The 27,940-nt window shown below is 40.2% G+C and overlaps 1 protein-coding gene across 1 annotated transcript; it reads left to right on the top strand.

Annotated features, from left to right (window-relative positions):
- Positions 1-501: 501 nt before the first annotated feature.
- On the top strand, positions 502-23,404 carry mtnr1al (melatonin receptor type 1A like). Its single transcript, XM_030395446.1, has 2 exons — positions 502-1,788; positions 21,273-23,404. The coding sequence occupies exons 1-2, from the start codon at positions 1,494-1,496 to the stop codon at positions 22,040-22,042; spliced, it is 1,065 nt and encodes a 354-aa protein (XP_030251306.1). The 5' UTR covers positions 502-1,493; the 3' UTR covers positions 22,043-23,404.
- The last annotated feature ends 4,536 nt before the right edge of the window (positions 23,405-27,940 follow it).

Genomic DNA, 27,940 nt, shown 5'->3' with positions numbered 1-27,940 from the left:
ATAGTATTTTCCTAACCCATACCAAGTGCTCTTTGTGACAATGTTAAGATGTTCTTAAATTTAAAGTTTCAAATTCAGTGGTTTTGCAAAAATATATGAGGTCGAGGTAAGGTCGTCACTGAGAGCCAAAGATGGACTGGGAGTTCTTCCGGAACCGAACGATGCTGCTGAGACAGCCGACAGCAAGACGCGCACCCGAGCACTGCGCAACATCATCTGGAAGAGGCGGTAAGAAAGAGAGAGAGCATCACTGTGGATCAAATTAAAAACATATAACACACAGGTGAAAAACCTGGAGAGATGAACAGATGGAGGATAGAATGAGAGAAAGGATAAACATACAGAAACAAGTTGAAGGGAGAACAAGAAAGACGAGAGGAAAGAGAGCGCATCTCTGTGGATCAAACGAGAGAGGGGGACTGAAACACGCACACATTTACACGCGGGGAGAGAGAGGGGGGGGGGGGGGGGGGGGGGGGGGGGGGCGAGGAGCATCATCACTGGATGCTATAAGGCGCGTGAAACCCTCCTCGACCACCACTCACACGCTCACAGCTGAAGTTGAGACTGTGAATGAACCGGAGCGGCTTCTGCAGCTGTATGAAGCTGAATAAAGCTGATGCACCGGAGTAACGGAGCGGATTTGTGAATGAAACCTCAGCGCGGGAACATCTCTCCGGCTGCGCGAGACGGACTCGATTCACAAACTGAAGCGGCTTCTGATCTGCAGCCGGTCGAGACTGGAATCACCAGCCCGACTTTTTACGCGTTTTTTCTGTCGCTGAATGTTAATTTCTGTGGATTCATTGAGCGAATAGCATCTTATAGTGACGAGTGAACCTACGCAGGCAAACAGCGGGACAGATCCAAGATAAAACTGCGCTAGATTCACAGAAAGTATGCCGCGTTTGGAGGCACACATCGCTACTGTGCCATTACGCGCAGCGATGCGCACAGCTCCCCGGTGCGCCTAGGCTGAAAGCCCGCATGGACGCGGGGAGAAGGGATGCTGAGGCGGCCGCACCATCCTCCAGAACAGGCGTTATAAAAACACCAAGTGATTCACAAGAGTTTAAACTCATATAATCGAATATAGGCTATAATTGTAGTAATTTTTTGGATTAAAAAAGGGACATTTCTTTGTTTTTTATTCGTGTATCGTCATTTGTCGCAGCAGATTGGAGCTTTTCTATCGAACACGTTGAGGTGTCTGAGAGGAAGTTTCTCAGGTGTCCCACTGAATCACCTGCTCACCTGGTCAGGGGTCACATCTCTGATCTCATTCCTCTTCATCTCGCTGCAGTTCTCGTGCGTTAGTTCAGCGTTGCCAGTGTAGATGTCTAAAATAGCTGTAAATTGTTGTTAGAAACTATAAGATATAAATGATCCTGTCTCACAAATATCGTCAAGCATATAATATGACGTCATTATATAGACTGAGTTCCCCTCGTCACCCCAACTCTGACTGACTTCCCCCGGACACGCCGTGCGTAATGCTGAATGGACCGACCCTCCGCGACCACGACCCAATGCGACTCGTCGACCCGAGGCACCTCCCGCAACTGATGTCCCTGGAGGACCATGAGCCCACCATGGTGGAGGGGACCCTGGTGCCCCGCAACACCACGCCGGCGGGGGAGGAAGGAGCTCCGGGTCAGCAGCACCAATCCTTCCCCTGGGTGGTGACAGTGCTGGCCGGCGTGCTGATCACGACCATCGTGGTGGATGTTATCGGGAACCTGCTGGTGATCGTGTCCGTGTTCAGGAACAGGAAGCTCAGGAAAGCAGGTAAGAGTCTTTGTGCACGTGCAGGTTGTCTAGATAAATACATATTGTGCAAAAAAGCTGTTAAAAAGTCCAGACTTCTCTTCAGTGGAAAGTTTTAATACTCTATTTTCACTGTGATGACTTTATTACCAAACTTTATCCAATTTTTCTGGAGGTCTTTCTTGCATCTTCTATTATCTTATGATATTCCTCTAATATTCTAAAAGTTTACACTTTACACCATTAAAGTATTGGCATATATTTATATATTTCAAATCTAGTTACTTACTCAAATTAATTACATCTTAATTTTCTGCAGGAATAGTACAAGAAATATAGGATGTTTTCAAAAGCAGACATTCAAATGTCACTTAGAACAAAATATTGTGAAACAGAAATGATCATTATTGGATTATGGATACTAATATACTTTATATACTACCATGTGAATAGGCAGTGTTGTTAATGTAAAGATATCATGTTAGAGTGATCAATCTGAGGTACTTGTACTCTAATTGAGTTTTTCTGTTTTCCGCTTCTTTATATTTCCACTCCACTTCAGAGGCAACTATTGTATTTGTATTTACTAGTTGCTTTGCAGATTACATGCTGCATCATCACAGGATTTTTGAATTTGTGTATTTTATCGGTTTAACTTGATGATCCAACAATGATCCCAGTAATCATAAAAATGCTCAATATCAGCTTTGATAAACAATTGGTAATCAGTAGCGGACCAATATAAAAATATTGACCCATCTGATATCAAATATCTAAGCTATGATCAAGATAGATAGATAGATAGATAGATAGATAGATAGATAGATAGATAGATAGATAGATACTTTATTGATCCAGAGACATACGTTAAAACAAGAAGGCAGAATATATATATGATTAACTAAAAATAAAAGGAAAAAAAGTCATAAAACATGCAACATCACAGAAAAGGAAAGAGAGGGAATTAAAGAGTAATGCAAAAATATATATGGTAAATGGACTAGCATTTCCATACCGCCTTTCCATTTTACTGACCACTCAAAGCCGCCTTACAACACACCCATTCACACACACTGTCATACACAGAGGCTGCTATGCCTCATCAGGAGCGATTTGGGGTCCAGTATCTTGCTCAAGGACACTTTGGCACACAGCCTGGGATTTGAACCAGCGACCTTCCGATTACTAGACGACTTGCACTACTTCCTGAGCTAAAGCCACCCCGTTATGTATTTTCGAAAAAATGAATACATGCAACATCAAAGGAAGGATAAAACATTTTTGTCAGCAAAAAGAATAAAGAACAATAAATAGATTAAGAATAGATAAACCAGTAAATGATGGTAAGAAAAAAGTGTAATGAGAAGTATTAACAGGTCGGATCTGGTGAAAGTGTTTCACACATTCATGACTCAGTTCCCTGTAACTTTCTCCCTCGCTGTATTTTTCTGTGACTCCTTGCTGAGCGACTTGAACAGATTACAGCTTTGGTGAGTTACTCAAGGACTCTCTGACAGAACCTTTGGCTGCTGCAGACGCACGTCGCTGTCTGACATGTTGCTGTTGTTGTTGTAGTTTTATAAAACTGCAGCACTGACAGAATATTTGTCACCACCAGTGTCTGAAAATTACAGTCTGGCCTTTTTGGAGTGGCTCTGCAGAGGCAGCTGGGAGATTTGCCATCGTGTTGGCTTTCGGTCAAGGACTTTTGGAAGTTGTGAAGACATAGTTGGTGACTCACTGTAATCGATGTGTAAATCTGAAAGTAGCCACAGACTGATGTGAACTACACGCCTTCAAGAGCAACGGCATGCATAAATAACCCGGGCACTTAGGACCCCTCAAACAGAGAAAAATCAATCAGGCACATAATTGCCATCTCTCAATCAGCAGCATGACGCAGTGGAGCCGTCTGAAGTGGTAGGTTTCACATTAAAAGCACTCAGAGAGGACAGAAGCCTTCCCAGACAATACATCAATATTGATGAGTTGTTTTGCCATTTATGATCTGCACCTTTCTGAAGCTGGACTTCCTGTGAAGCTCCAGTATTGACAGGAAAATCAATTCACACACACACACACACACACACTTATCGGGGGGATTGTTGATGTTTGAGAAGCTTATTTGTGAAATGTCAAAAGTTCGGGTCAAACTCCATTTCACTTGGGAGAATGTGAAGGAGGAAGGCAATCATGTCCTGAAGCCTGAATCAGCTAACCTAGTTTCTGTATTAAAGGAACAGCTCACACAAAATGAAAATCCACTTAACTCAGCCTCATACAGAGGGCTTGAAGCATATAAGATAATCAGCTCTCACGTAAAAACATTAAAGGAGAACTTCGGTCGATTTAAACATGCAGCTTCATTGCTCAAGCTACCCTTGACTTGCCAGTACCGAAGACGCGAACAGGTAGCTAGACCAAACTAGTCAATCCGTCGAGTGTGCGCTTACACCCTCACTGGTTTCTGTTCATAATGTACATGTCCATGTTACAGCCTGTCATGAGCCATGAGCCTTACAATAGCCTGTTAAGCCTGTTAAGTGCACACTTGACGGATTGACTAGTTTGGTCTAGCTATCGGAAGACGCAGATGTCAACAAACAGGTAAGTAGCTGCTTGCACAAACACACTGTTTTAACTACTTTTTTATTCATTTTGAGTCATACACGCTACAGTGCTGTGTTGTAAGGTGTCTGCTGATGTTGCATAACTTTTGGTGTGAGATGTGGAGCATGTTAAGACGCTTAAAACACAGTGTAAAGTTCTGACCCCATGCTGTTAGCTGTCTATGCTAAGTCTCCGTTCACGGAGCTCTGTAATGGTTGGACCAAATGTGTTCGGTACTGGCAAGTCAAGGGTAGCTTGAGCAATGAAGCTGCATGTTTAAATCGACCGAAGTTCTCCTTTAAGCCTCTGAATAGCCACAAAACTGGATCAGCTGCTACATATTATTAAGCAATAGATAACTGAAAATTTAATAAAAGTGTGAAGTAGCAGTACACTAATAGTACTCATAAGTGAAATGAAAATAAGATGTTTAAGATTTGGAATGCCTCTTAACTGGATGTTCCTCTCATAATTGGAGTCGAGGGAACATAGTCTTGTTTATTTTATTAATGAGTGGATTTTATTATAACAAGCAACCAGAGGGCTTTATGATAATGTACAGAATCTACAGTCTTTGGAGAAACTAACACAACCTGAAATTCTTGCTGCCGGTTCATAGATCGGAGCCTGCATGTTCCAGTGTTGTGGCTCTTTAGAAGATGAATGTTTTGGCTTAGAGCTGATTACATCTGACATGTACCCACTATTATGTTCAATTTCTCAAGTTTATAAAAAACAGGAATGAGGCAAGTTACAGTTGATTTTGTCGTGAAATCGGCATCTCTCAGGGAACATTATATTTGTTTTCTGGCAGATCTTGACCTCCTCAGTATGGCGCCCGGACAGACGCACAGCATATAATGAACTTGGTGTCTTCTTTACTGTATCTATGGCTGGAAAGATGTATTTCTGTGGTGTGTTAACATGCTGCTGAGAAACTCTGAGTGTACAGAGCTGCTCTCCAGAAAGACATTAGTGGAAGAAGTGTCACTCTGATGAACCATGATGCTGCAGTCATTTCCAGTTCTGCAGCTTCTAGATGATTATGAATGTAAACACATACATTCAGCAGTGTTTGTAGTTGTTCCAAGGTGACAAGCCAGCTGTCATTAAACGTGTGAAGAAGGTATGGTTTAAGTATGGTGATGGTGCACTTTCTCAATCATTCACTGTGTAACACTCGTTCAAACGCTTCTCACCTTCACCCAGCTGACTGACGCCTCTCTCTCGGGGTGAGGTGGGTGTGGATATCAGTTTCACCAGTTTGCAGGAGCTTCTGGACTACATCTTTGACTTTGCCATGTCCAGAAACAAGACCGCAGTGTGCGGTTATTTTTCGTCTTTTGTTCTGTTACGCAGCCCCTGCAAAGAATATCTGGATGTCTCATGTTGATCTGTCTGTCTTTAAAAACATTTGCAAATGCTAAAACTGTACTAAATGATGTGACACTGAAGTCATTGGCATTATGTTAAAGCAGGTTATATGTCACCTACATTTCGAGAGGAGTTTGATTTTTAAGTCAAATTTAGCCCAGTTTTAACTTTGAACTTTGAACTATCTTCATGTGAATTTTAATTTAAGCGAGCCTACATTTGAACTTCACCTTTAACTAGTTTAATCAACACATCTTCATACCTTAAACACTGAATGGGTCGATTGCCAGTGACTCCAAAAACAACAGTTTTAGGTAAACATTGTGGTTTGGCTTAAAATTAAGTAGTTAGGTACTTGTACCTAACTCGAGTCTACTCAACTACTGAAGGCATTTTACTATTTGCATTGACTGAAGGAATATTTTTTATATATTTTTTCTTTACTCTTTCTCAAGTTTATACATTTTACAACATTGTGTAACTGCAGTTATGAACATACCTAAGCCATGAACATCGCTAAAGTTAGGTAACGTACGTGTCAAATCTAAACTACGTTAGTAAGATAAAATAACTCAGTGTCCTGGGAGATAGTCACCTGTCTCCGTCCTCCTTCCTTTTCGAACTCGTCTCCTTTATACTCCCTCCTCTTTACTTTCTCCTTTGCTGCTTTAATAATTACATATGGCCACAAGAACAAGAAACATAAATACTGGTCGTAAAAAGGCTTCTCTCAATGTCGACATATATGCTTGTTTTTCTGATGAGGACGGGCTAAATTCAATTGTTGCAAAGGGATGTCTTGACCGATAGTGATACGTTTATAAAGAAAAAGGATCTCAGGTCAAGAAGGCAGTGAATTTAAAAAAGTGGCAAAAAGCAGAAAAAAGAAAGGGAGGGTTGAGTTGCCAACTTAATCTTCTTTGTCTCTATTTTAAGATTATTTTCTGTGGCCAAATCTGCAGCCTAAGATGATCCGGTCACAGTCATGCTCTGGAGTTCCACACTGTCACCATGATGAATTAGCATCGCCATAAATCAATACATAAACAGCCACATTCTGTCATTCCCCTCAGCTCATCACAGCTGTCCTGCACGCATCCGTTAGGAAGGACAATCATTTGTTTCCTGCTTTTCCATCAATCTGGTGCATCCCTGGAATCCCGCAGTGAAACGACTGAATGTGGAAAACTGGATGAATTGTTCACCGCTCTCATTTATTCTCCCTGCCGCCTCCTCATTCATCTGATCTCCCCTCCTGTCCCCTCTTATCTCCTTTTTCTTCCCCCCTCTCCCTTTTTCTCCTGTCCCCCATCTTCTCAGCTCTCCTCTCAATTCATCTCCTGCCTTTCTAATTCCCCTCCTCTCCTCTCCTCTCCTCTCCTCTCCTCTCCTCTCCTCTCCTGCCTTGCTAGTCCTTTCATTTGATTCATTCCTTTAAACTTCTCCTCACCTTTCCTCCTCCATGTCCTCTCTTTTCTCCCCCTTTTCAGTCACTCTCCTCTGCGCTTAATTACTTTTCTCTTCCCTCCTGTCAGCTCTCACATATCTCAGGTCTTCCCCTCGAAATTCCCCTCCTATATTCTACCAGTGAGTTAAACTCCTCTTTTCTTTGCATCTTCCTTTCCTCCCCTCCATCCATCATCTGCAGCATCAGTGACACATCCCCTGATCATCTGCAAAGTCCTGTCACAGTTTATTATGTCACCATATCTACACAAAACAGACAGATTGCCTTCTTTCATAATCTGCACAGACCCAAAATACCTGTAAATAATATATAAACAGGGAGGAACATCGTGTCATTGTTTATATCTGAAGAGGGAATTAGCACGTCAGTGCAGAGGAATGTGTTCACTTGTTGGACAGCTCGCTGGAGCTGCTGCATTGTGTACGGCATTGCTGGTTACTGGCTGATTGCCCAGACTCTCTTTTTCTTCTTCTTCGTCTACTTCTTCTTTTTCTTATTCGTCCTTGTACTGTTTTTTTCCTTTTTCGTGGTCTTCTTTATCATTTCTTCTCTCACAATTGTTCTTCATAGTATTCTTCTTTATATTCTTCTTTGTAATCTTTTTCTACGTCACCCTCTTTTTTCCTCTGCATTCTTTTGAATGGTTTTCTTCTTCGCATCCCCGGGCGCTGACATGGCAGCCCACTGCTCCTAGCTTGCAGTGTGTGTGTGTGTGTGTAGGTGTGTGTGTGTGTGTGTGTGTGTGTGTGCTTACAATGTGCAGCTAGTGATGGGTTAAATGCAGAGGACTAATTTCAGGTGTGTTTGCATGTTGCATGTAAAGTATAACTGACAAAATAAAGATTCTTCTTCTTCTTCTTCTTTATCTCCATCTGCTTGTTCTTCATCTTCTTTTTCTTCCTCCTCGTCATCATCCTGCTTTTCCTCTTCTTGGTTGTTATCTTTTGTTCCTCTTTGTTGTCGTATTCATCATAGTCTTTTTTCTCCTTTCTCTTCTTCTTGGTTGTTATCATATTACTACCGGTCTTCTTTTTCTTCTTCTTCTTGGTTGTTATCGTTTTCTTCCCTGGTGTTCTTCTTCTTCGCGGTCATTGCTATGTTCCTGGTGGTCGTTGTCATCGTTGTCGTTTCCGTCTCTGTTCCCATTGCCATCTCCATTGTCCTCTTTTTCTTCTTCTTTACTTCGTCTTCATCTCTTTGGTTTATAATTTTGGTCCTGGTCTTCTTTTCTTCTTCTTTTTCTTCTTCACCGTTGTTATCGCTATATTCCTGGTCATCTTCAGCGTTGTCGTCAGCGTCGTCACCAGCAACGTCTTTGTCATCTTTGTCGTCTTTACCTCCTTCTTCATCTTCTTCTTCATCTTCTCCTTCATCTTCATTGTCTCCTTCTTCTTCTTCTTCTTCTTCTTCTTCTTCTTCTTCTGCTTTTGGAGCAAACTGGAGCAGGACTGAGCAGATGATAACTGTTAAAAATGTTTGTTTTTTTTACTTTTATCACTCCATCTAAAGTCCTTTGCACCCAACATGTCATGGAAATGGGACACGTGGGAATGCAATGACTTGTAAATCTTCAGCTGCTGTGCAGCAACCTGGGCTGAGAGGGTTGCTCACAGGCAGTCCAACATGTGGACCGGAGTGGACGACCTGAGATTGCCCAGACTCACTCAATTCAACTAATTTCCCCTGAAATAGCAAAAGCTGTCCGGCTGAAAATCAATTTGCAAAGGCATGACTGACTCAGACAGTTTTCATTGATCTCGAGGCTGTTAGATCAGCCAGTCTCAACCTTTTCAGACCCAGATGACAATCCCACCTGGACAGAGTAATCCACTGCACACCAGGCTGCTGATGAACTCTAAATGTCACTCCGATCCATTCGTGAACCTGCATTTTTATTACTGCGTCTATTCTTCATTAAAGCTGCTTATTATTCTGCCTTAATTGTTAAAGTTGAGCAATGTCCAGACTCCAACAGCTGCTTTGTGAGATGCTCAGACTGACTCTCTGTGGTGTCTGGAACTTTCACAGGTTTGCAAAACAACTTTTATTTTTACAATTTTATACTGTGAGTTCAAGTGAAAGAGAGGTTGCAGACTTTGGGCGGAGACGAGCTTGTACTTTTCACAAGGATCACAAATAACCTCACATAACTTCTGCGTTAATCTGCTCTAAAAGAACAGGATAATATATAATCTGTAAATCTGTGATATATCTCATATCTATATGTCATGTGATAAATATCAGCAGCCCCTCACAGATGGAGTTTGGCCAGTTTTAAGCATAGCATGGCAGATTCTGTATCATATGAAGTAAAGCAGAGCAGATGGCTGTTCTCTGGTTGCTGCACTGAATCTCAAACCAACCGGTCTGACAGCTGGAAACCAGCAGGAAGGGGGGTCCGCTCTGAAATATCACCCACTGAGGGGATTTACTCGTAAGATGGTTCTTCTCTGACCTTCATTTTCATCCAGAGTTTGCCAGAGTTTACTTTGAAGAACTCTATGAGCCCTGAAGCTCCCGACTAATGAAACTCATGTTAATGAGTGAACTCTCTGCAGAAGATGACACCGGGTTTCATCAGTCTGAAACGAGCCGTGATGACCAGATTATCCACATACATACAAACATGCAGTCAGTGGATAAAGTTAGATTTGGGCTATACAGTATTTTATCAAAGCTGAAACCAGAAGTCAATCTGTTTGTGAAATTGTTTAAGCTTCTTTGAAAACTTTTTAACAATTTAAGAATACAACTCAGATTTATTTCAAATCTGTGTTCCCTTTTTGTTGAGCTGGAAATGTAGAAAAACAAACATTTCAGTGGAAGCTTAATTTAAGAACCAGCAGATTCAATTTGAAAAAACTGAGTAGTACAAGAAATAATGACTACCAGCTGTCACAGCATCAGCTGGCAATGTTTTCACAAAACTTACACTTGAAGCTTGTTTATGCTCCCTTTACATATGTCTGTTTCATATAACCCTTCATGGTGGCATGGATGCCAAGCGTACAACCATGAGAGGGCGCCGCTCAGAGTCAAATTAGTCTTGCACAGATCTCCTTTTCGTTCACCTCCGTCTAATCTCCTCACCACTGTTTGTCTCTGTGCCTGGCTGAAGTAACTTCTTATAGATGTTTAAAACTTCTCATCAACTCACGTAAAAGTTTGTTCTGTCTGTGAGCAGATTTTGGTAATGCAATAGTTACACAACTGTCTAAGACACAGTTTAGAAACTTCACAGGTGTGAAGTTCAGATCAAAATGAAAGTTGAGTTTAAAGATGGGTGTGGTGTCTGACCCATGAGTACTGAATAGTCATTGGTTGGAACGTAAACATATTGATGGGTTGCGGCTGGTGTGCTACTTACTGCAAGATGGTCTCTAGTTGATTCTGGGGTGAACTGTCCCTTTAATTAAGGAAGTGAAAAACAAAAAAAGTATGTTAACCTAAAAAATAATATGAAGAGCACTGGGATTGCAAACAGCTACTGCAGTGAAATGCACTTGTCTGCTGTTGATCAATATGTTCATTTGACCTTGTTTCACTAACATCCAGCAGAGTTTTGGAGCTACAAAATGAGGAGGTGACACAAAGCGGTCCTTTGTGGACAATAACTTGCAACGCATTCAAGCTGACATCATCTGCCATCATAACTTTTAAAAGCCACATTTCAGGCCTCCTGGAGGGGTGTATCGGACTGTGGTGGTCACACCATCCAAAACAGTCGCGACGGCAGCATTTTCATTCTTTTTTTTCCGTTTCTCTTATCACGAATTCTTTCACACATGGTCGCTCTGTCAGAGTTCATTTCCTCTTTTCATTCTGCTGAATGAATCCCTGTTGTTATCTATAGATTTTAGAGGAGTGCAGTGTAATGACAACACATCATTAAACCTTTACAGCGTCAGTGTTGGGTGACTGCACTGCCCGAGCAAGGTCACAGCTGGCCAGCAGGAGGAGAAATATTTATGGAAACCTCCTCTGGGTTTACAGATTACACACCTTTTAAAAACGTTGTGGTGCCGTGAGAGCTTCCATAACAACTTTCAAAGCAGCACTGGAGAATCATGGGTCATGGAGAGTTGAAGATAGTGTTGTCACTCCAGCTAATCACTGCACATGATTTCACTGATTACCTCGACCTCACTTTATTAACAGCATGTAATCAGTGAGGCTGCATAGCATTCATGAACATTGTGCGTGAAGAGTAAGGAGATGCAAGCCATTTTCAGTTAAATGTTTGTATTTAGTGCGTCTACACAAAGTTTTTTTGCAGTCAGACAACCCAATCACCAGAATAAGTGTTAGCTATACACATTTCAGCAACCCACAGATGTTGAAACTTTATGTTTCTTGACGTCGCAACTTTGCATTACTTTCAGATACATTTCAATTTTATGTTAGGGTTAGGGTTAGGTTAAAGCAAAAAAAAAAAACCCATCATCTTCAATACCATGTTTTGGTTCAAAGTACCTGTTATTTGCGCCAGAAACACATCTGGAAAATTTCCCGACGTCTTGTTAAAAATATTTCCGATATATAAATATAAGTGGTTTAACACACACAAATGCTGAAATGTCGCCAAAACAACAGCTAAAAATTGTACAGAGGTCTCGTCAACAACGGCCGTATTTGCAGCCAGAGATGTTCTAAATTCCTGCCAAAAATTGTTTTTGTCGCAGTGTCACACTCGGAAATTTGGGAAAAAGATCCCGTTTTGCTTGAAAATATTCCGACATCCGACCCAATTGGCAGAACAAATGTTAGCAAAGTACGTTTCTGCAAAACCACAAATAAGATAAAGCTGTTCTGTTTAGGTTAAGGCACAAAAAACACTTGGTTATATCATCACAGTTACGCTTAAAATACCCGTTTTGGTCACTATGATCACAGATAGAAACTGTCTGACATCCTGTGACAAGTACTCACTGTTGGTATCCATTTTGACACAACAAAAATGAGTGGAAATTTCTCCAAGTGTCCCTATAAACATCTAGTGGTATAATGCAACCACCTTCCCCTCCACCTCCCGGTGTAAAATTCAGCTAATAATCATATCATGTGAATTGCTAGCATGATGTCCTGGTTACTGGGCTGTTGGTTCACACTTACAGATATTGAAATACAGTCTTGAACAGAGGTCTCTGGCTCATCAGCTGTCTCTCCCAGTGCTGAAATGAAGCTTAGGTTGATCTTCAGTTTCAAGGCTGCCTGCAGCCTGTTTGTTGGAAGAGATCCAAATCAGATGAGGCCTGATGGCTGCAGTTTTTCAAATGGTCTCCTCACTTCAAAAGATTAAAAGACATGGACTTGTTTGTTTAGTTAGTGTTTGGACTAACTCATGATGTTTTGCATTTGCGATGATGTGACCAGATTTTTAAAGGGGCTGGTACTGATAGTGTGTAATGGTGCATAATGGCTGCTCTGGCACTGTTCGAGAGTTACGTCATAGGGGAATTAGCGAAAGTGATCCATTAAGATGACTTACTAAGTGGCTGTCAGTCACTTGGACTTGCCTGATGCACATTCTTGTTGGTTCACTTTGTGCGTCTCATCACTCATAAGAGATGATGTTTTATTTTTGGTGACCATCGCTGCTCCTGTCTTGTGTGAAACATAAGATGAATTAACCTAACCTAGTAGTTTTATTGCCTGAACATGATGAAACGTTGAGCAAGAAGTGGAAATATTGTTTTAAATAAAAACAACAATTCACCAAGTCTAATAGTAAAAAGCCATAAAACAAAACTGCAGTTACACATTCTGGTCGCCCACACAAAAGTGATACACCCATTCCACTCAGCCAGCTCATCACATTATCTCAGGGGGAATATAGCATTTTGATACTTCTCACCTGACAGAGAAGCTTTTTTAAATTACCCCTCTGGAAATGGACTTATCAATGAGCCAAACATAATTAAGAAACTCTGCCTTTGCTCCATGTATGACTTGTGGACTGTAATTATTATTCATCTTCTTTTTTTTATGTCTTTTAGGCCTTATTTCATTGTCAAATATAGAAAATCTGTTGACAATTGATACGCTAAAGGTTTTCAGATGTAATCTTTCAGGACTTATAATATAATATCCCAAATAATTTAATGGGATTCCTTTCAAATGCATTGTCTCTGAACGACTTTTCCATAGTACGATAGTAAAACCTCCGGATCCAGAGAGAGTAAACAGAGGTGTGATGACAGCAGCAACAGGTGGCAGGAACATCGTCTGCTGTGCTGTGAAGCCATGTGCTCTGCTGCTGTTTACGACATGAAGTCACGGCCTCCTGTTTCCCCCCGACATCACGTTTGATGAGCCTGACCTGATCCCAAACACCTGCCCGACCCAGTCCTGCTGCAGCACACCTGCCCGAGGATTCAGCCTCTTTGTTGAGCTGCCATGGCAATGTGATTTATTCCATCTAATTTCCTTTTGCCGATCGGATACTCGATCATTTTATATAATTCTGTCTGTGTTTCTGTGTCGGTGAGCTGCTGCTGGAGGCGTTCGAGACACAACAACACATCTCTTTGTTGACCTCTCGGCCTCACGGAGTCTGGAGACAAATTTGTTTTATAGATTTCTCAGCTGTCATGGTAGTGAAGTATAGAATGTGCAGTTTAATATAATGCTTTACAGCATCCTAAATCTGTCTTATGATGATCACACTTCTCCTGTTGGCTTGAAAAGGCGGCTGCACAGAGTTTTGTCATTAGTTAATCATGGAGGCTGATGTCAGCTTGGATTCATGGTTTTCTTTGCTGTTATTGCTCATATTTTAATCTAAATGTGGTAGAAAATACAACTTGATATATGGAAATAACAGTTTTGACTCTGGTTGTTTGCTCACTGAGAAAGTTACTTTTTGACCATTGTTCCCAGGAGCCAATCAGGGAACAACAATACAAATTCTGACCCATGAATGGATCATCAGGCCTGGAATGATTTCGCCTTTGCCTGTGCTTTGTCTGGTCATATTTACCTTCAATTTTATAAAACTGCCTTGAACTAATGTCACATTTATATTTTATGGGAAGGATGGTAGGGATGGGAAATATTTGCGAGTGTTTATGTCATCAAACAACTAGAAAACAGTCTTGTGATTGAACATTTGGTCATGTGAGGGTTAGAAATACAACACCATATCCATTAAATATGAGTTTAATTTGCTAAAAATAATTGGCTTTGGTGATTAGTTTTGTGCGACTTCCTATATTGGTAATCATTTAATCTGAGTTTTCAGAATAATCTGAGAGTCTCTCGGTTATAATGAAATGATGAATTTAGTTTCCTAGTCCACAAAAATGTCTGAATCTTCACAGCAAAACAGTGTTGCAGCATGGCAGCTGGAGACATGTTTCAAAATGTACAAAAACAACATAAAATGGCTCCATCCAGCAAACATATCCCACTGTCTTTTTAAGGCCATATTAAGTAACATCAGCAGGGATGATGCAAGTGTGACTGAGCTGTTCACATGTATGCATCTGCTCAGCTGGTTTGGAGGATTGAAGCAGAAGTTTAGCCATATAATTACATATAATATCTATGTGGGCCTGTGGACAGACTTCTAGTTTTTTGATGGAAGTTTTGACTTCCTGAAACGGGTCATAGAATTAAAATTTCCATCTCAGCTTACTGTGTTTGATGTTCAAAATATAGATTTTTTTGGTGTTTAAAATCTCTTGACAAACATTAAATACAAAGAGCCGGTCTTATTTCAGCTTCCTCATCAGCTCTATGTTCTGCACCACCACTAACAATCATTAATTACTGAAGCCGTCTATTGATCAAAGGCTAAGAAGCTTCAGTGGCTACTCGCTCCCAGCATCAGCAGCACATGAAAGCATCTTGTACAACTGCATATTAACTACACTGCACATGCTTCGTTTTTAGATGCTTATTCTTAGCATTTCTAGTCTAAATATTCTAAAACAGCTAAAATTGCTATATAGCTATAGAAGAATTGCTCATTGCTATATATAAAGCTCTAAAAACCCACTGTACATTATCCACTCAGCACCAAACAGCAGGCAGACCCAGGGAGACACCAGCTGGTGAACATAGTGCAGCATTTAGCAGCTAAAGAGCCAGATATTTCCCTCAGGGGTGGTGGAGAACAAAAACAGAGCTAAAGAGTGTGAATATTGGATGACCATGATGATTTGAATTTAAAGTATCATTTTCAAAATACCAAAGTCCAAAATACCAACTGAAAATATGTTAATTTTATGAAATAGCAGCTTGTTTGTTTCACCCCCAAGTGGCCGAAAGCAATCAGCTACTGCAAGTTTAAATGTTGAAGTGAAAAAACGAAAGAAACAAAATGAAACTGATTTGAACTTTTCACATGGACGGCTTCAAACAACATTTAGACCTCAATATCGTGTTAAAGTTCACAAAAATATAACTGAGTTTGGTTTGGGTTGAGTCAAAAACTTGGATTTGAACTCATGACCTCCATATCTTTCAGATCCAGATTACAGCCCTGAATATGACACTCTGAACCCTCCCAGCCTCCAGCTCCTGTGGCTTTACAATATTTCAGCATGATCCAGAAATGTCAGCTAAAGGCTGACTCAGCCAGACTTGTCTATTTTTTCCCTGCAAACTGCAACCCGATCTCTTTGTTTCGGAGGGTGACAGCAGTGTTTGCTGTTGTACTTGAACAAGCAGCAGCAGTCAGAGCCATCGTCAGGATCACACCCACACTGCTGAGAGAAACAAACTGAGCCGAGTGAAAAGTGTGGGACAGGCAGTTACAGTAAGTCAAGAACAACAGACTATAGAAACTGTACAAAGTTCACAGCACTGCTCCCTCCACACAACAGATGATCTGATTAGATTTTGGAGCGACTTGCTGCATTAATTTGCATTTCAATGTGGAAAAAAACAATGTCTTTGAAGCGACTGTAACTTCTCCGCACGCTCAAGAGGCAAAGATCAGAGTACACTAATTGAAATCTTTGCTCATCATTTGTCTAAATGAACAGGCTAATTAGCATAGCTGGTTGTTTTTAATTTATCATTCATTAGGGAGTTTAGCTGCCTCGTGTTGTCTGACTGCGATGAAAGAACTGTTAAGTCAAGTTGTGTCACAGAGAGTATCTTCTATGATCCGACAACATTTCCTCTACAAAACAACAAAACACATCAATGTGTCATTGATCCAACAAAAAAGGGCAGTTCCCGCGTTATTAACCATTTACAAAGACAATATTTATTTGAAATGCAGCATTGATTAGATTGGCATTGCCATGGCAGGTGTGAACAGGTGCAAGACAGAAATGATCTTCAATGTGACAGCAACCCAACAGCCGAAATACATTTTCGCAATTTAAATTTCGGCAAAATGCGGAAATATTGAACGTTTTAAATGTTTAATGGTGGAACTTAAAATTTCTTCACTTCCAGTTTTGAATTGTGTGTTTGTGACAATGCTGTGCTTATCATCTGGTTAAGTTTAGTCAAAGAAACCACTTAGTTAGGGTAAGGAAAAGATCTTGGTTTGCTTTACCTGGTTGTGTCACCACAAACAGGGACAGAAAATGTGCTGATCTCATCTTAAATATCCTGTTTTGAAGCTTCTGAAGCAGCTGGAAAATCATCCCGAATTACAGTCAAAAATATCTGGCTTTTTGTTACTGAATAATAATATATGATAATGAATAATACTACAATACTGAATTTGTATTGATATATCGTTGACAATATTCAGTTTTGTCGCTACAAACACGGCTGGACATTTACTGTTGTGTTATCAAAAGTATCCAGTTAGGTTGCCACAAACACAATCCCGATGTCTCCTCCATGATATCTAGTTTTATTGTCAATAACACGGCTGGAAAATGTCCCGACTTCTCGTCTCTCCCAGTCTCTCACTGGGTAATTGTTTCTTGGTACTAGAGATCAATAAATGTACCCTGCAAGGAAGCTCGATTGGCAAGATCATGCGAGAAGATGGATCTTGAAATTCAATCTTACCAGGCTTCAAGTTAGAGCTTCTGGATTCGCTATTGACATTTTGCCAGCTGTAGGAGCCTCTGGATTGCACGAAAATGGCTTGTTCCAAGTTCACTGCTAAAAGAAAAGTGGACAGTGAAAATCGGCAATTCAAAGTAGAATGTACTGAAAAATGTGTATTTATTCTCCCTCCAACCAGCACAAGACCCGTGTGCTTAATTTGCCAGGAGACTATAGCTGTGATGAAGATTTCCATTTGAAACAGCATTAGGCTATGAGACGAAGCATAGGAATTTTGAAGAGACATTTCCTCAAAATTCAGAGGTAAGAACAAAAATAAGTAAGTAGGATTCTTGTCACATCTATGACACAACAACAAAAAGCAACAGGGTGCTCACTTAGAGACTTAGAAACGTTGTTTTATTCAACTATTTTAATTTGTCAAAATGGAAATGACATTTTATTTTAGATCGTATTTTTGTTGCTGTTTTGAATGAAAAGGACATTTTGCTTTGAATATTACAGTATTATTGCATGTGGCCTGACCGACCACAATACATGGACCTTTGAGTCATAGAAAAAAATCTTTGTGGCCCTTTAAGATTTGTATTTGAGTATCCCTGCTTAGGCCTTCAGCAGATGCTCTGATCAGACAAAACGTAGTTAAGCTGCTGCTGGCAGGAAACCCTCCAACGGCTGAGAGTTGTCACTCTGCAGCTGCTGAAATCAATACCTTTTGGTCAATACTTTTATTAAATTGCGCACATCTTCACACCCAGAGTGGAGAGTGAGGGGAGTTAACAACACTTTGCGCTACCTGCTAAACTGCGCGGGACCAATCAGTATTAATCACCCGCCAACTCCATCTTCATTATGAAGGAGCTTCATCGTTAGTATTCTGGACGACAACTCTTCGTCACAGAAGGCTACTTAGGAAGGAGCTGCGGCTCGGAGACAAGGGACTTGTTAACTGCCAGCCAATATGTATTAGTCCGTTGTTTTGTCTTTATTACTCTGTTTGCAGCAAATCCCAACAATGTTCCTCCTCTCCTGAAAGCTGAAGCCATATGTTAATAAGAAAAAGAAACGCTGCCAAGGTTAGAGGTTTAAGTCCCTGTGTTGTTCAGTGATTGAAGCGAGTCAGTCTCATTAGAGCCATTCACGCTGTAAACTTCTAGATTCATGGCACTCAGAGGTGCTTTAGCTGTTGACATGCCCTCAGTTCACAATTAAACTGGGTGAACGTATCTCTATACACACCAGTGTGTACTGTGGCAGATGTAAGCAGGGGTGGAAAATATGTTAAGATCCTTTACTTAAAAGAAAACAATCTCTCAATGTAAAAAAATAATGAAAAGCAAAGCATGTGTAGCTGAATTACATGTCCTGAGACTCCTGACGAGTGGAAACATTAGAAACCCTGTTCGGGATGCGTTTAGCTCAGTTGGTAGAGCGCGCGCCCCATATGCCGAGGGTCTGCAGCGGACCCAGGTTCGACTCTCAGCCTGGGTCCCTTTGCTGCGTGTCACTCCCCCTCTCTCTCCCTGTTTCCTGTTCTATCAACAAAAGCCATAAAAGGCAAAAAAAAATATTACGAAAAAAAGAAACCCTGTTCTTTACTAAGTTATTTGTTGTATACTGTAATTGTTGCCACAGTATGTATACTACTTTGGGTATCAATGAGACATCAACATATCAACTTTTCCTGACTTTAGATGTTTTATTTCAGCGCGAACGATTTAGCTAAATCACATCAACATGGATAGGGAGAAGATTATAATAGAACAAATTTAATTCAGCAACAAAACCCACTCAGTTTGGGGTTCTAAAAACCCTTTATACAGAGGAAAACACCTGAATTAAAGACCGAACTGATTTCATTAGAGTTAGACGTGAGTATATCTGAGACAGAGACCTGCCTGCCATACTAATGCAAAACGGACACAGGTCACTTTTATAAAGGGATTTCTGTACAATGGCTAAAACTCTGAGGAAATGTAATTGAAATGCAGTGCAGGTCCCTCTTAGCGACAGGTAAATGTTAAACTCCTAAATCAGGCCTTCAAACTTCATTTCCCCATGTGGGAGACCTTTACAGCACATCAGCAGGGCGGGAACTGTTTTTTTTTTTTTTTTTATCAACATAGCAGCGAGCAAACAGCCGAGAAAGTAGAATAAACTGCGGCTCCACCTGCTGCTGTGAGCCGCATACAAACCAGTGTTTACTCCTCTCATCAGGAACAACAATGGCTCATCATTAGAAAGCTTGTTCTGCCTGCTGATTGTTGGACTGAATTTGTACAGAAGCAGCTTTGGACAGTTTTATTCATCAGCCTGTATTGATGGTGGAAACATTATAGTGATGAGTTTTAAAGTGCTTAATGATCCAGATGCTATTAAAGTTTAGTTGGAGGGGAATGTGATCCGACTTTATGGTGTTTTGTCTGCCGCTTGCTTGCTCGTCTGTTTGTCAGACTATTTTTGCTTGCTGCTTCTCTTTCAGTAGCGTCCTGTTCCGAGTCGTTCAGTGTTCCCGGATTTTGTTTTGCTTTTGTTTGCGTTCTGCTGTTTTTCTGGCAGTGCTCGCTTTTTCCTTGTCATGTTGTTGGCGCCAGATCTGCTGTCTCTCCCCATCTCTTATAAGAAATGCCAGAAAATATCTAACTCTGCTTTTTCCTTTAAAGCTCCTGTTTGTAAGATGGTAAAACTGACGCTTTGGGTTTCCCAACTCGTCAAATACTGACGCTTTCAGATGGTGGCCGACCCGACCTACAATCCTAAAGCGTCAGTATCTGACGAGTTGGGAAACACAAAGCGTCAGTTTTACCATCTTACAAACAGGAGCTTTAACTATTGACAATAGCATCTTTTGTGTGTTTGAATGTTTAAATCCAGTAGCTAGTTAAAAGTGTGTATACTTTACATTCTTTATCAGATAATTTCTCCTGTTTTCTTTACAACTAATTGATTCATTGTTAAATTATTAAATGACAGCGAATAGTTTAGTTCCCAGAACCTGAGGTGATATCTTCAAATATAGATATATATAAATATTGTTTTCTCTGATCAGGAGGTCAAAACCCAAACATATTCAGTTTATGATGATATGAAACAAAAGAGAAAAGCAGCAAATCATCACAATTGAGAAGCAGCAATAATCAAAATATTTGTTTGCTTGATAAATAACTGAAATGGTTAATGGACCAATTGATTAATCGAGTAATCCTTCTCAGCGCTACTTTAAGACCATTGTCCGAGTTCATCAGAATCATAATTTTTTAAAGGCTCATAGTGTTTTCTAGATGAGGAAAGAGAAAGTGTAAAGAAGAAGTAAAGATTCATTCATTCAGCTGCTGGTTTCATTTCTGTTCAGCCTTCAAGCTGTGAGCACATTGCATATGCATTTATAAACCTTATGTTTTTAGATAGAAAATCAAACCCAGCAGGAAAACGAGTGGACAGGGATCAGGAATCGTGTAAAATGTTCCTGTATTAAAATGGTTGATGTTTTGTAGCTATCAGGGCGTCCTCACAGAATGCATTTGAATTGTTTTCCATACCCTCACAAATGAATAGGTTTATTGCCAGTGACTCCAAAAAAGACGAGTGTTGCAGTGCACCATTGACAGACAGAGCAAACCTTACGTCAATTTAGTTGGGTCTAAGCACCAAACATACTTCGGTAGGTTTAGGGACTTACCATGCTTTCGTTATGTAATTTAAGTTACATACGCATGTTTGTTGTACATGACATTGATTAACGTTGTTAGTACATTACTATGACTCTGTTCACTTCTGGTCTCACATGAGACACGAACAGCAGTCTCTTGTATAAGAATCCTGTGTTAGGTTGAGCCATCCACCCACTCAAACCTCCTCCCTGTGTGGGCTGTGTAGCTCTTTTTACTATATCACCTGACTTCCTCTTTGCTGCTGTAATAATTACTAAAGCCACTAGAGTTCACCACTTAACAATAAACCTAAATATAGGTTGTGTATTAGGATTGAACCCATGTTGAATAATTGGAGTTAACCCCTAGTAATATGTTTCTGTTAATATCTCTCTGTCTGTCTGTCTGCCTATCATCTGCAGGAAACGCCTTTGTGGTGAGCCTGGCTCTCGCTGACTTGGTAGTCGCCATCTATCCCTACCCGCTGGTCCTGACGGCCATTTTCCACGATGGCTGGATCGCCGGCTACATCCACTGTCAGATCAGTGGGTTCCTCATGGGCCTCAGCGTCATTGGCTCCATCTTCAACATAACGGGCATTGCCATCAACCGTTACTGCTACATCTGCCACAGCCTCAAATATGACAAACTGTTCTCCAACAGCAACACCATGTGCTACGTCGTGCTCGTCTGGGCGCTCACCATCCTCGCCATAGTGCCAAACTGGTTCGTGGAGTCACTGCAGTACGACCCGCGTGTGTACTCCTGCACCTTCGCCCAGTCGGTGAGCTCACTGTACACCATCACGGTGGTGGTGGTGCACTTCATCCTGCCGATCGGCATAGTCACCTACTGCTACCTGCGTATCTGGATCCTCGTGATCCAGGTGAGGCGCAGGGTCAAGCCAGACTCGCGGCCAAAAATCAAGCCGCACGACCTCCGCAACTTCCTCACCATGTTCGTGGTGTTCGTGCTCTTCGCAGTCTGCTGGGCGCCGCTTAACCTGATTGGCCTGGCGGTGGCGCTGGACTCCAGGCTGAGTCGGGCGATACCGGAGTGGCTGTTCACGGCCAGCTACTTCATGGCGTACTTCAACAGCTGCCTCAATGCTGTTGTCTATGGTGTCCTGAACCATAACTTCAGGAAGGAGTACAAGAGAATCGTCCTGATAATCTTTAAATTTCACTGCTGAGATGATATGCTGTGGGAAGGGGGGAAGCAGAAAGCGGGGGGTAATTTTTTACTTTTGTGACAAGAGAAAGCTATTAAAAAGCAATGGAAGACAGACAAAGAGGAACTTGACCTTGAAAAAGAGGGGAAAACAGTGCTAATGAAAGGGAAGAAAACAAATAAAGGTACTATAGAAAGACGACAGAAAAAATAGAAGAACTTTAATAGCTGGAGGTGTGGAGGAGGAGAGATGAAGTGAAATAAATGATGCCACACTAAGAGTTATCAGTGATGCCTTCAGGGAATCTGAGAGACTTAAAAAAACAAAGAGAGGGATGCAGAGACCATAGAGACAGAGTAGTTCTTAGTAATGTGTTTTATCATGACTTTTTTGGGTAATGAAGTCATAAATTATTATTTAAATTTAAAAAACATATTGTTACTTATAACTTCGTACTTCAATTTGATGTTGGACAATTCAAACATTGTGATTATCTCCTTCCCCCTGATTCATTTTGATGCATAAAATCCACTATGAACTAGTTTGAAGACGGTGGATGACGACACTGTCTCTGTTTCTGTGCACAGAAAAAGGATTTTCATCAACTCTGCTCAGACTACAGAGAGTGTTATCTTGTAAACATAATAAAAGAAAAGTAAAATGGTGCTTTTGGGAAAATTGAGTGATGTGACATCCAATATACTTTCAAATCAAGGGTTGATTCAAGGTGCTACACACCTGAAAGTCAAGATGGAGAGTCTTCTTGACTACCATCCTGTTTGTTTACAGTCATTATTTTGATATTTTAAATGTGAAATTAGTGATTTTTTGAGGAACAAGCCAAACTCTCACTGGGTTGAATAAAGAAAACAATGAAAGGATTGATGAGGTGCTAGACAAACGTTAACAGGGATGTAGTCACAAATGTGATGATGACTTGAGGCTCAGAAAATCTGGCTTTGACCACTGACTTGTGACTTAACTTTGACTTTACCCTTTTTAATTTAATTGACTTGATATCATTACCAAGCCAAAAGATCAAATATTGCTTGTTTAAAAATGATAAAGGAGTGATCTCAGAAGAAACGGAATTACAAAAAGTGACAAAATGTTGCTATGATGTCAATCAATGTCTGCAAACCACGGATATGTTGAAATGTTGCATTAATTGTTTAAGTTGCAGTTTTATGCTGTGACAATGCTGTGCTTTAAGTCTGGTTAGGATTATACATGAAAACCACTCAGTTAGGTTTAGGAAAAGATCTGTTTTAAAATAACTGTGTTGGTCACAACACACACTGCTGGACAATGTCCTGACATCTTGTTAAAAAATATCTAGTTGTTTTATATGCTTCCAATTTTTGACACTGCTCCACTGCTCCACTGCTCCACTGCTCGGCCAGGGTTAGTAAAAGCTCATGTTTTGCCAAAATAGAGCTGGTTCTCTTACAAATGTTAAAACACTGGCTCAAACAGTGGTCTCTGGCTTGGCAGCTGTCTCAAAATATGTTGGTTAGTTTTATGAAAAGATGGTTAGGCTCACCTGGTTCTATCACCACAAACACAGCTGTATATTGTTTGAGTGTCTTGTCAAAAATATCCAGAAGGTTTCACATTAACAGATTGCTCAAAACCAACAGTGGTTTGCAGCTGAACGTGATATGAAACATAGGTGTTAAACATGCACATTTGCACATATCCCTGGATTGTAGAAAGGTCAAATGTAAATTCAATTTGAACTTCCTATATGGTAATTAATAAACTCAGTAGATGCTCCTGATAGTATTGCAGTAACTCAGCCACACGGTGGTGTCGTACAGAAGGGTTTTCACTCTGAAAGTTGCATGAATATAAATGTCTCCGAGAATCACTGATCTGTTTATGGGAAAAGATTGTGGTGACAAAACCGGGTATTTCAAGCCATAATACGATGTTTTCCAAACTCTAACCAAGTGTTATTGCAAAACCACGATACATCTGTGGTTTTGCAGAAATTTATATTGCCAACAATTGCCATTCAAAATTTAAAAAAAATTCCAACACTGAAGAAAGACTGAGAATTTTTCAAATAATAAATTGGTAATTATAACTATAACTCTGTTGTTTAAAAAGTTTAAATAGTTTTACGTGTGGTGAAGGGGCCAGAGTGACTTGAATGGACTTGCACTTGACTTTTAGTGCCAACATTCGGAGCTCAGACTTGAATCTGACTTTCAAAACAAAGACTTTTGTCCCACCTATGGAGGTTTTTCCTCTAAAGCTGTTGAGTCTTTTATCCTCTGGGACTGTCTCACCTCTTCATGTCATCAGTTTCTTCTACCTGGAACAAAACCAGGTGGGCTGGACTTCTCACCTCCTCCACATCCTGCGTTACTCACTCAGACCATACGAGGATGTTTTCTCACATGTGGACCAGATGAGTCTGCGTGTACCAAACCGAAAAGAACAAAACAAAACACGGTGTCTCTGCCATTCAGCAGCAATACTGTGTTTCATTTCTAACTCTTCCGCACACATAAAAACTGTCTAACACGTCAGTGTACTCACGCTGGGCCCTATTCCCACATCACACACCCTCCCAGCAGGGACCACATTTATTTTACTCTTTACATTTGAATAGCAAACACGAGAATGACTCAGAAAAAAAAGAGACGTATAAATGAGTAATTATGCTTTCTGACCACATCACTGTGTTTCACACTCCTGCAAAGTGGAAGATGAATGTTGCATATGAATGAATAAGCGGGGTGTTGCTGCTGTGATAATCTGTCTGTGATTCAGTCCCATTTGAATGAGTTTACTGTGTGCGTGTGTGTGTGTGTGTGTGTGAGAGAGAGAGAGGGAGAGAGGGTGTGTGTAAGTCTTTGTTTCATTTTTGTGCCAAATTGTTGCCGGTTCCAAACCCAGGGAAGGTCTTTAAAGTGAAATGCTCTTTCATGGTGCGGGAGCCAGTAGACATCAACTGGATAATCTGCAGGTCAAACATTTGGACATCCAATCAGAATTTGTTAAATAGACATCTTAACTTAGCTTTAAGACTGGGGAAACTAAATTAAACTAAACTCTAAATTAAAAGTGGCTGCTGCTTGTGGCTGACAGACATGGCAGATCAATCTAAACTGACTCTTGGCAAGAACGAGAGGAATCATTTTTCCCAAAGTGTAGATCAATACCACTCTCATGTCTGTATGTGAAGCTGGAGGTGACTAGCTTAGATTAGCATAAAGCTCATAGATTCAGACAATGTACCTGATTTTTATTTAACCTGAGTTAAAACAGAAATAAAAGATGAGGTTCTGGGCTCTGGAACAACTTCTGACAGCCAGGTGCAGAGACTTCTGGAAGGCTTGTTTACAGATCGTTGTTGTGAAAAGAAAAATATGTGTGTAAGTATGTTGACGTGAAATACAGCATTCTAATCATTGAGCTTTAGAGGTGCTTCTAAGCACATCCATCAAGCTAGCTGTAACCCCCTGATAAATTAAGCTAAGCACCTCCAGTCTCAAGATTTCTGTGTCAAAATCACTTTATTGCTTCATTGTTATATCAACTTTGTCAATCTTTGCAAGTACTTTGGCAAAGAAATATTGTAAGAAGGCAAATAATTTATAAATATAAGCAAAACAATATATACATCTAGGTCAACTGAATTTAAGGTTCGGTTGTTACTCTATGACCTAATTATGGAATTTGAAAAATGTCTTGTACCTGGAGGCACTTTAATAAATGAAAAAAAATTAATAATGACTGTGGATCATGTAGGTCATTATGAAACTCTGGGCTAAAATCTAATTATCTTTGTCAACCCAGGGCTAAATGTGTCACATATAAACTTTGTTTCAACTGCATTAATGAGTATATTTCAGTGTGTAGCAGATTCTACATACTGTAATAGACTCATTGAAATAATGTGAAAACAAAAGTTTAAATGTAGTAACAGTAATCCTGTTTTGAAAGAACTTGAAAATGTGCTCAGCTTTGACCTGCTTATTAAAAACCATGTCTACTGGTTTTAAAGTATGAATCCCCAACTCTCAAATGGATGAAAATGCAGTGGGAGTCACACGGATTCTCTTAAAAAGCAAATTTTCCTGATCAGTTCATCTTCCTTCAACAGTTAAAAGGTTAGATATTAGATAAAAGAATTAGTCTGCAGAGTAAAACCCCGCCTCCCCAGTGGAGATGGAGGTTAATTTAAATCCATATGAGCTGGAGTGAGTTAATCAACCCCAGGTGTCGGCTACAAGAAAAACCTGGTGAGAACAGCAGCAGATTTAATTGGCCTGCTGAGGGTTTAAAAAATACAGTACCGGCATTTTTACCTGTAGTGGTGTAAATCAAAGGTTTCCTTTTCTTCGTCCTTTAAGCGCTAAAAATCAATGCAATTACCTGAGCTTGTCGTTGTCTGTGTGTTTGGAAAAAAAAAAAAGAATATATAAAAAATAAAGTGTCTGTGTCTCTGGCTGAAGGCCAGCTGGTCGCATTGGAAGCCAACAGTGAATGAGAATGTACCCGTTTTCCTTTCATACGCTGTTTTGCACATCGCCGTGGAAGATGTTTCCTCTGAATGTTTGTAATGTTGATGAGACAAAAGAAACCAACCATGCCCTGGAAAACATGTCTTAATAAAAGAACGTTCACTGTGAACTGCCGCCTCTGTCTGTCACTTTATTTACACTGATTCCAACTTCTGCTCAATCTCTGTTTACTGTAACACTGATCATGGGAAAAAGCATTCTTTTAGCTGATCAATATTTAATGTTGTTGTAGGTTGAAACAATATATTTTTTTTGTCATCAAAGACAGACTCCCTGAAATCCCACAACTTCCTTTTAGCTTACTTTGGATGTGTTTGAAAACACACATTGCTGATGCGATGTCAAACTATTCTGTTAACTGGGCTGAATAACATGAAAATACTACAACAAGTGTGTAAAAGCTTGAAACAGTTTGACATTTTTGGATTATTTTATTTATTTATTTTAATAAGCATTTAATAAAAATCAATGCCAATTCCTTCCTGTACTGGTTTTAACAATATTTTTACTAAAAATGGATCAATATTTTATTGAAAAATTGTCTTTTTCCAGTAGTTTCCAGGTTATGTGGCCCATTGACTCAAAATAAATGCCAAACATCTTTCTGTGCTGGTTGAATGAGACACACCTCTTTTCATTGGATTTTAATGCTTTTTCAGTTAACCCATAATAAGTTAAATGGGAGCCAAACTGTCAGTTTGTCCTGCGTACCAAACCAAAAGTGTTTGCCTGATTGCTTCCAGAGGCACATGTGTGCAACCGGCACAAATTTTCCTTCAAGCTGATGTTTAAATTATGAAGGTTAAGGACATTCAGGGATGCAATTAGAGCTAAATAGCAAAATGGGGAAGTGTATTTTTATAAAAACACTAAGTGATACTAAGATCAATACCTGATGTCTGTGCATTAAGTGCAGAGCTGGAGTTGGACAATTAACCTTGCCTTTAAATTGTTACTGGACAGAGTTAGATGTGTGTATTTTGATCCGTGCAGAGCTAGGTTAGGTGTTTACTGCTGTGTCAGTCTTCAAACTGGTGTTTTAGCATTTTTATTATATGTCTTCCTCCATATCTAACCTATATGCTAGTCTCAGACCCAGCCATGGCCAAATACAGTCATTTTGTAGGTAGTCTTGATGGAAAATTATAAAATAAGTTGATGACTAATGCTTTCTTCATTTCTACGATGCTGCCAAGGGTAGCATCATGGGACTGGACCGAAAACATAACTGTACAAAAAGTTTAGAACCTTTTTCACAGTTAATTTAGGTACATGGCATATTGGGTTATGCCATCGGATACTGTGTTATGCCATGCAATATTGTGTGATGCCATGTGACTGTATACTGTAAATGCCAATCAATATCTGCTATAAATTACCA

This window comes from Sparus aurata, chromosome 18, assembly GCF_900880675.1.
Source record: "Sparus aurata chromosome 18, fSpaAur1.1, whole genome shotgun sequence".
In the NCBI taxonomy this organism is placed as follows: Eukaryota; Metazoa; Chordata; class Actinopteri; order Spariformes; family Sparidae; genus Sparus; species Sparus aurata.
This window is presented reverse-complemented; position numbering and strand designations above follow the sequence as displayed.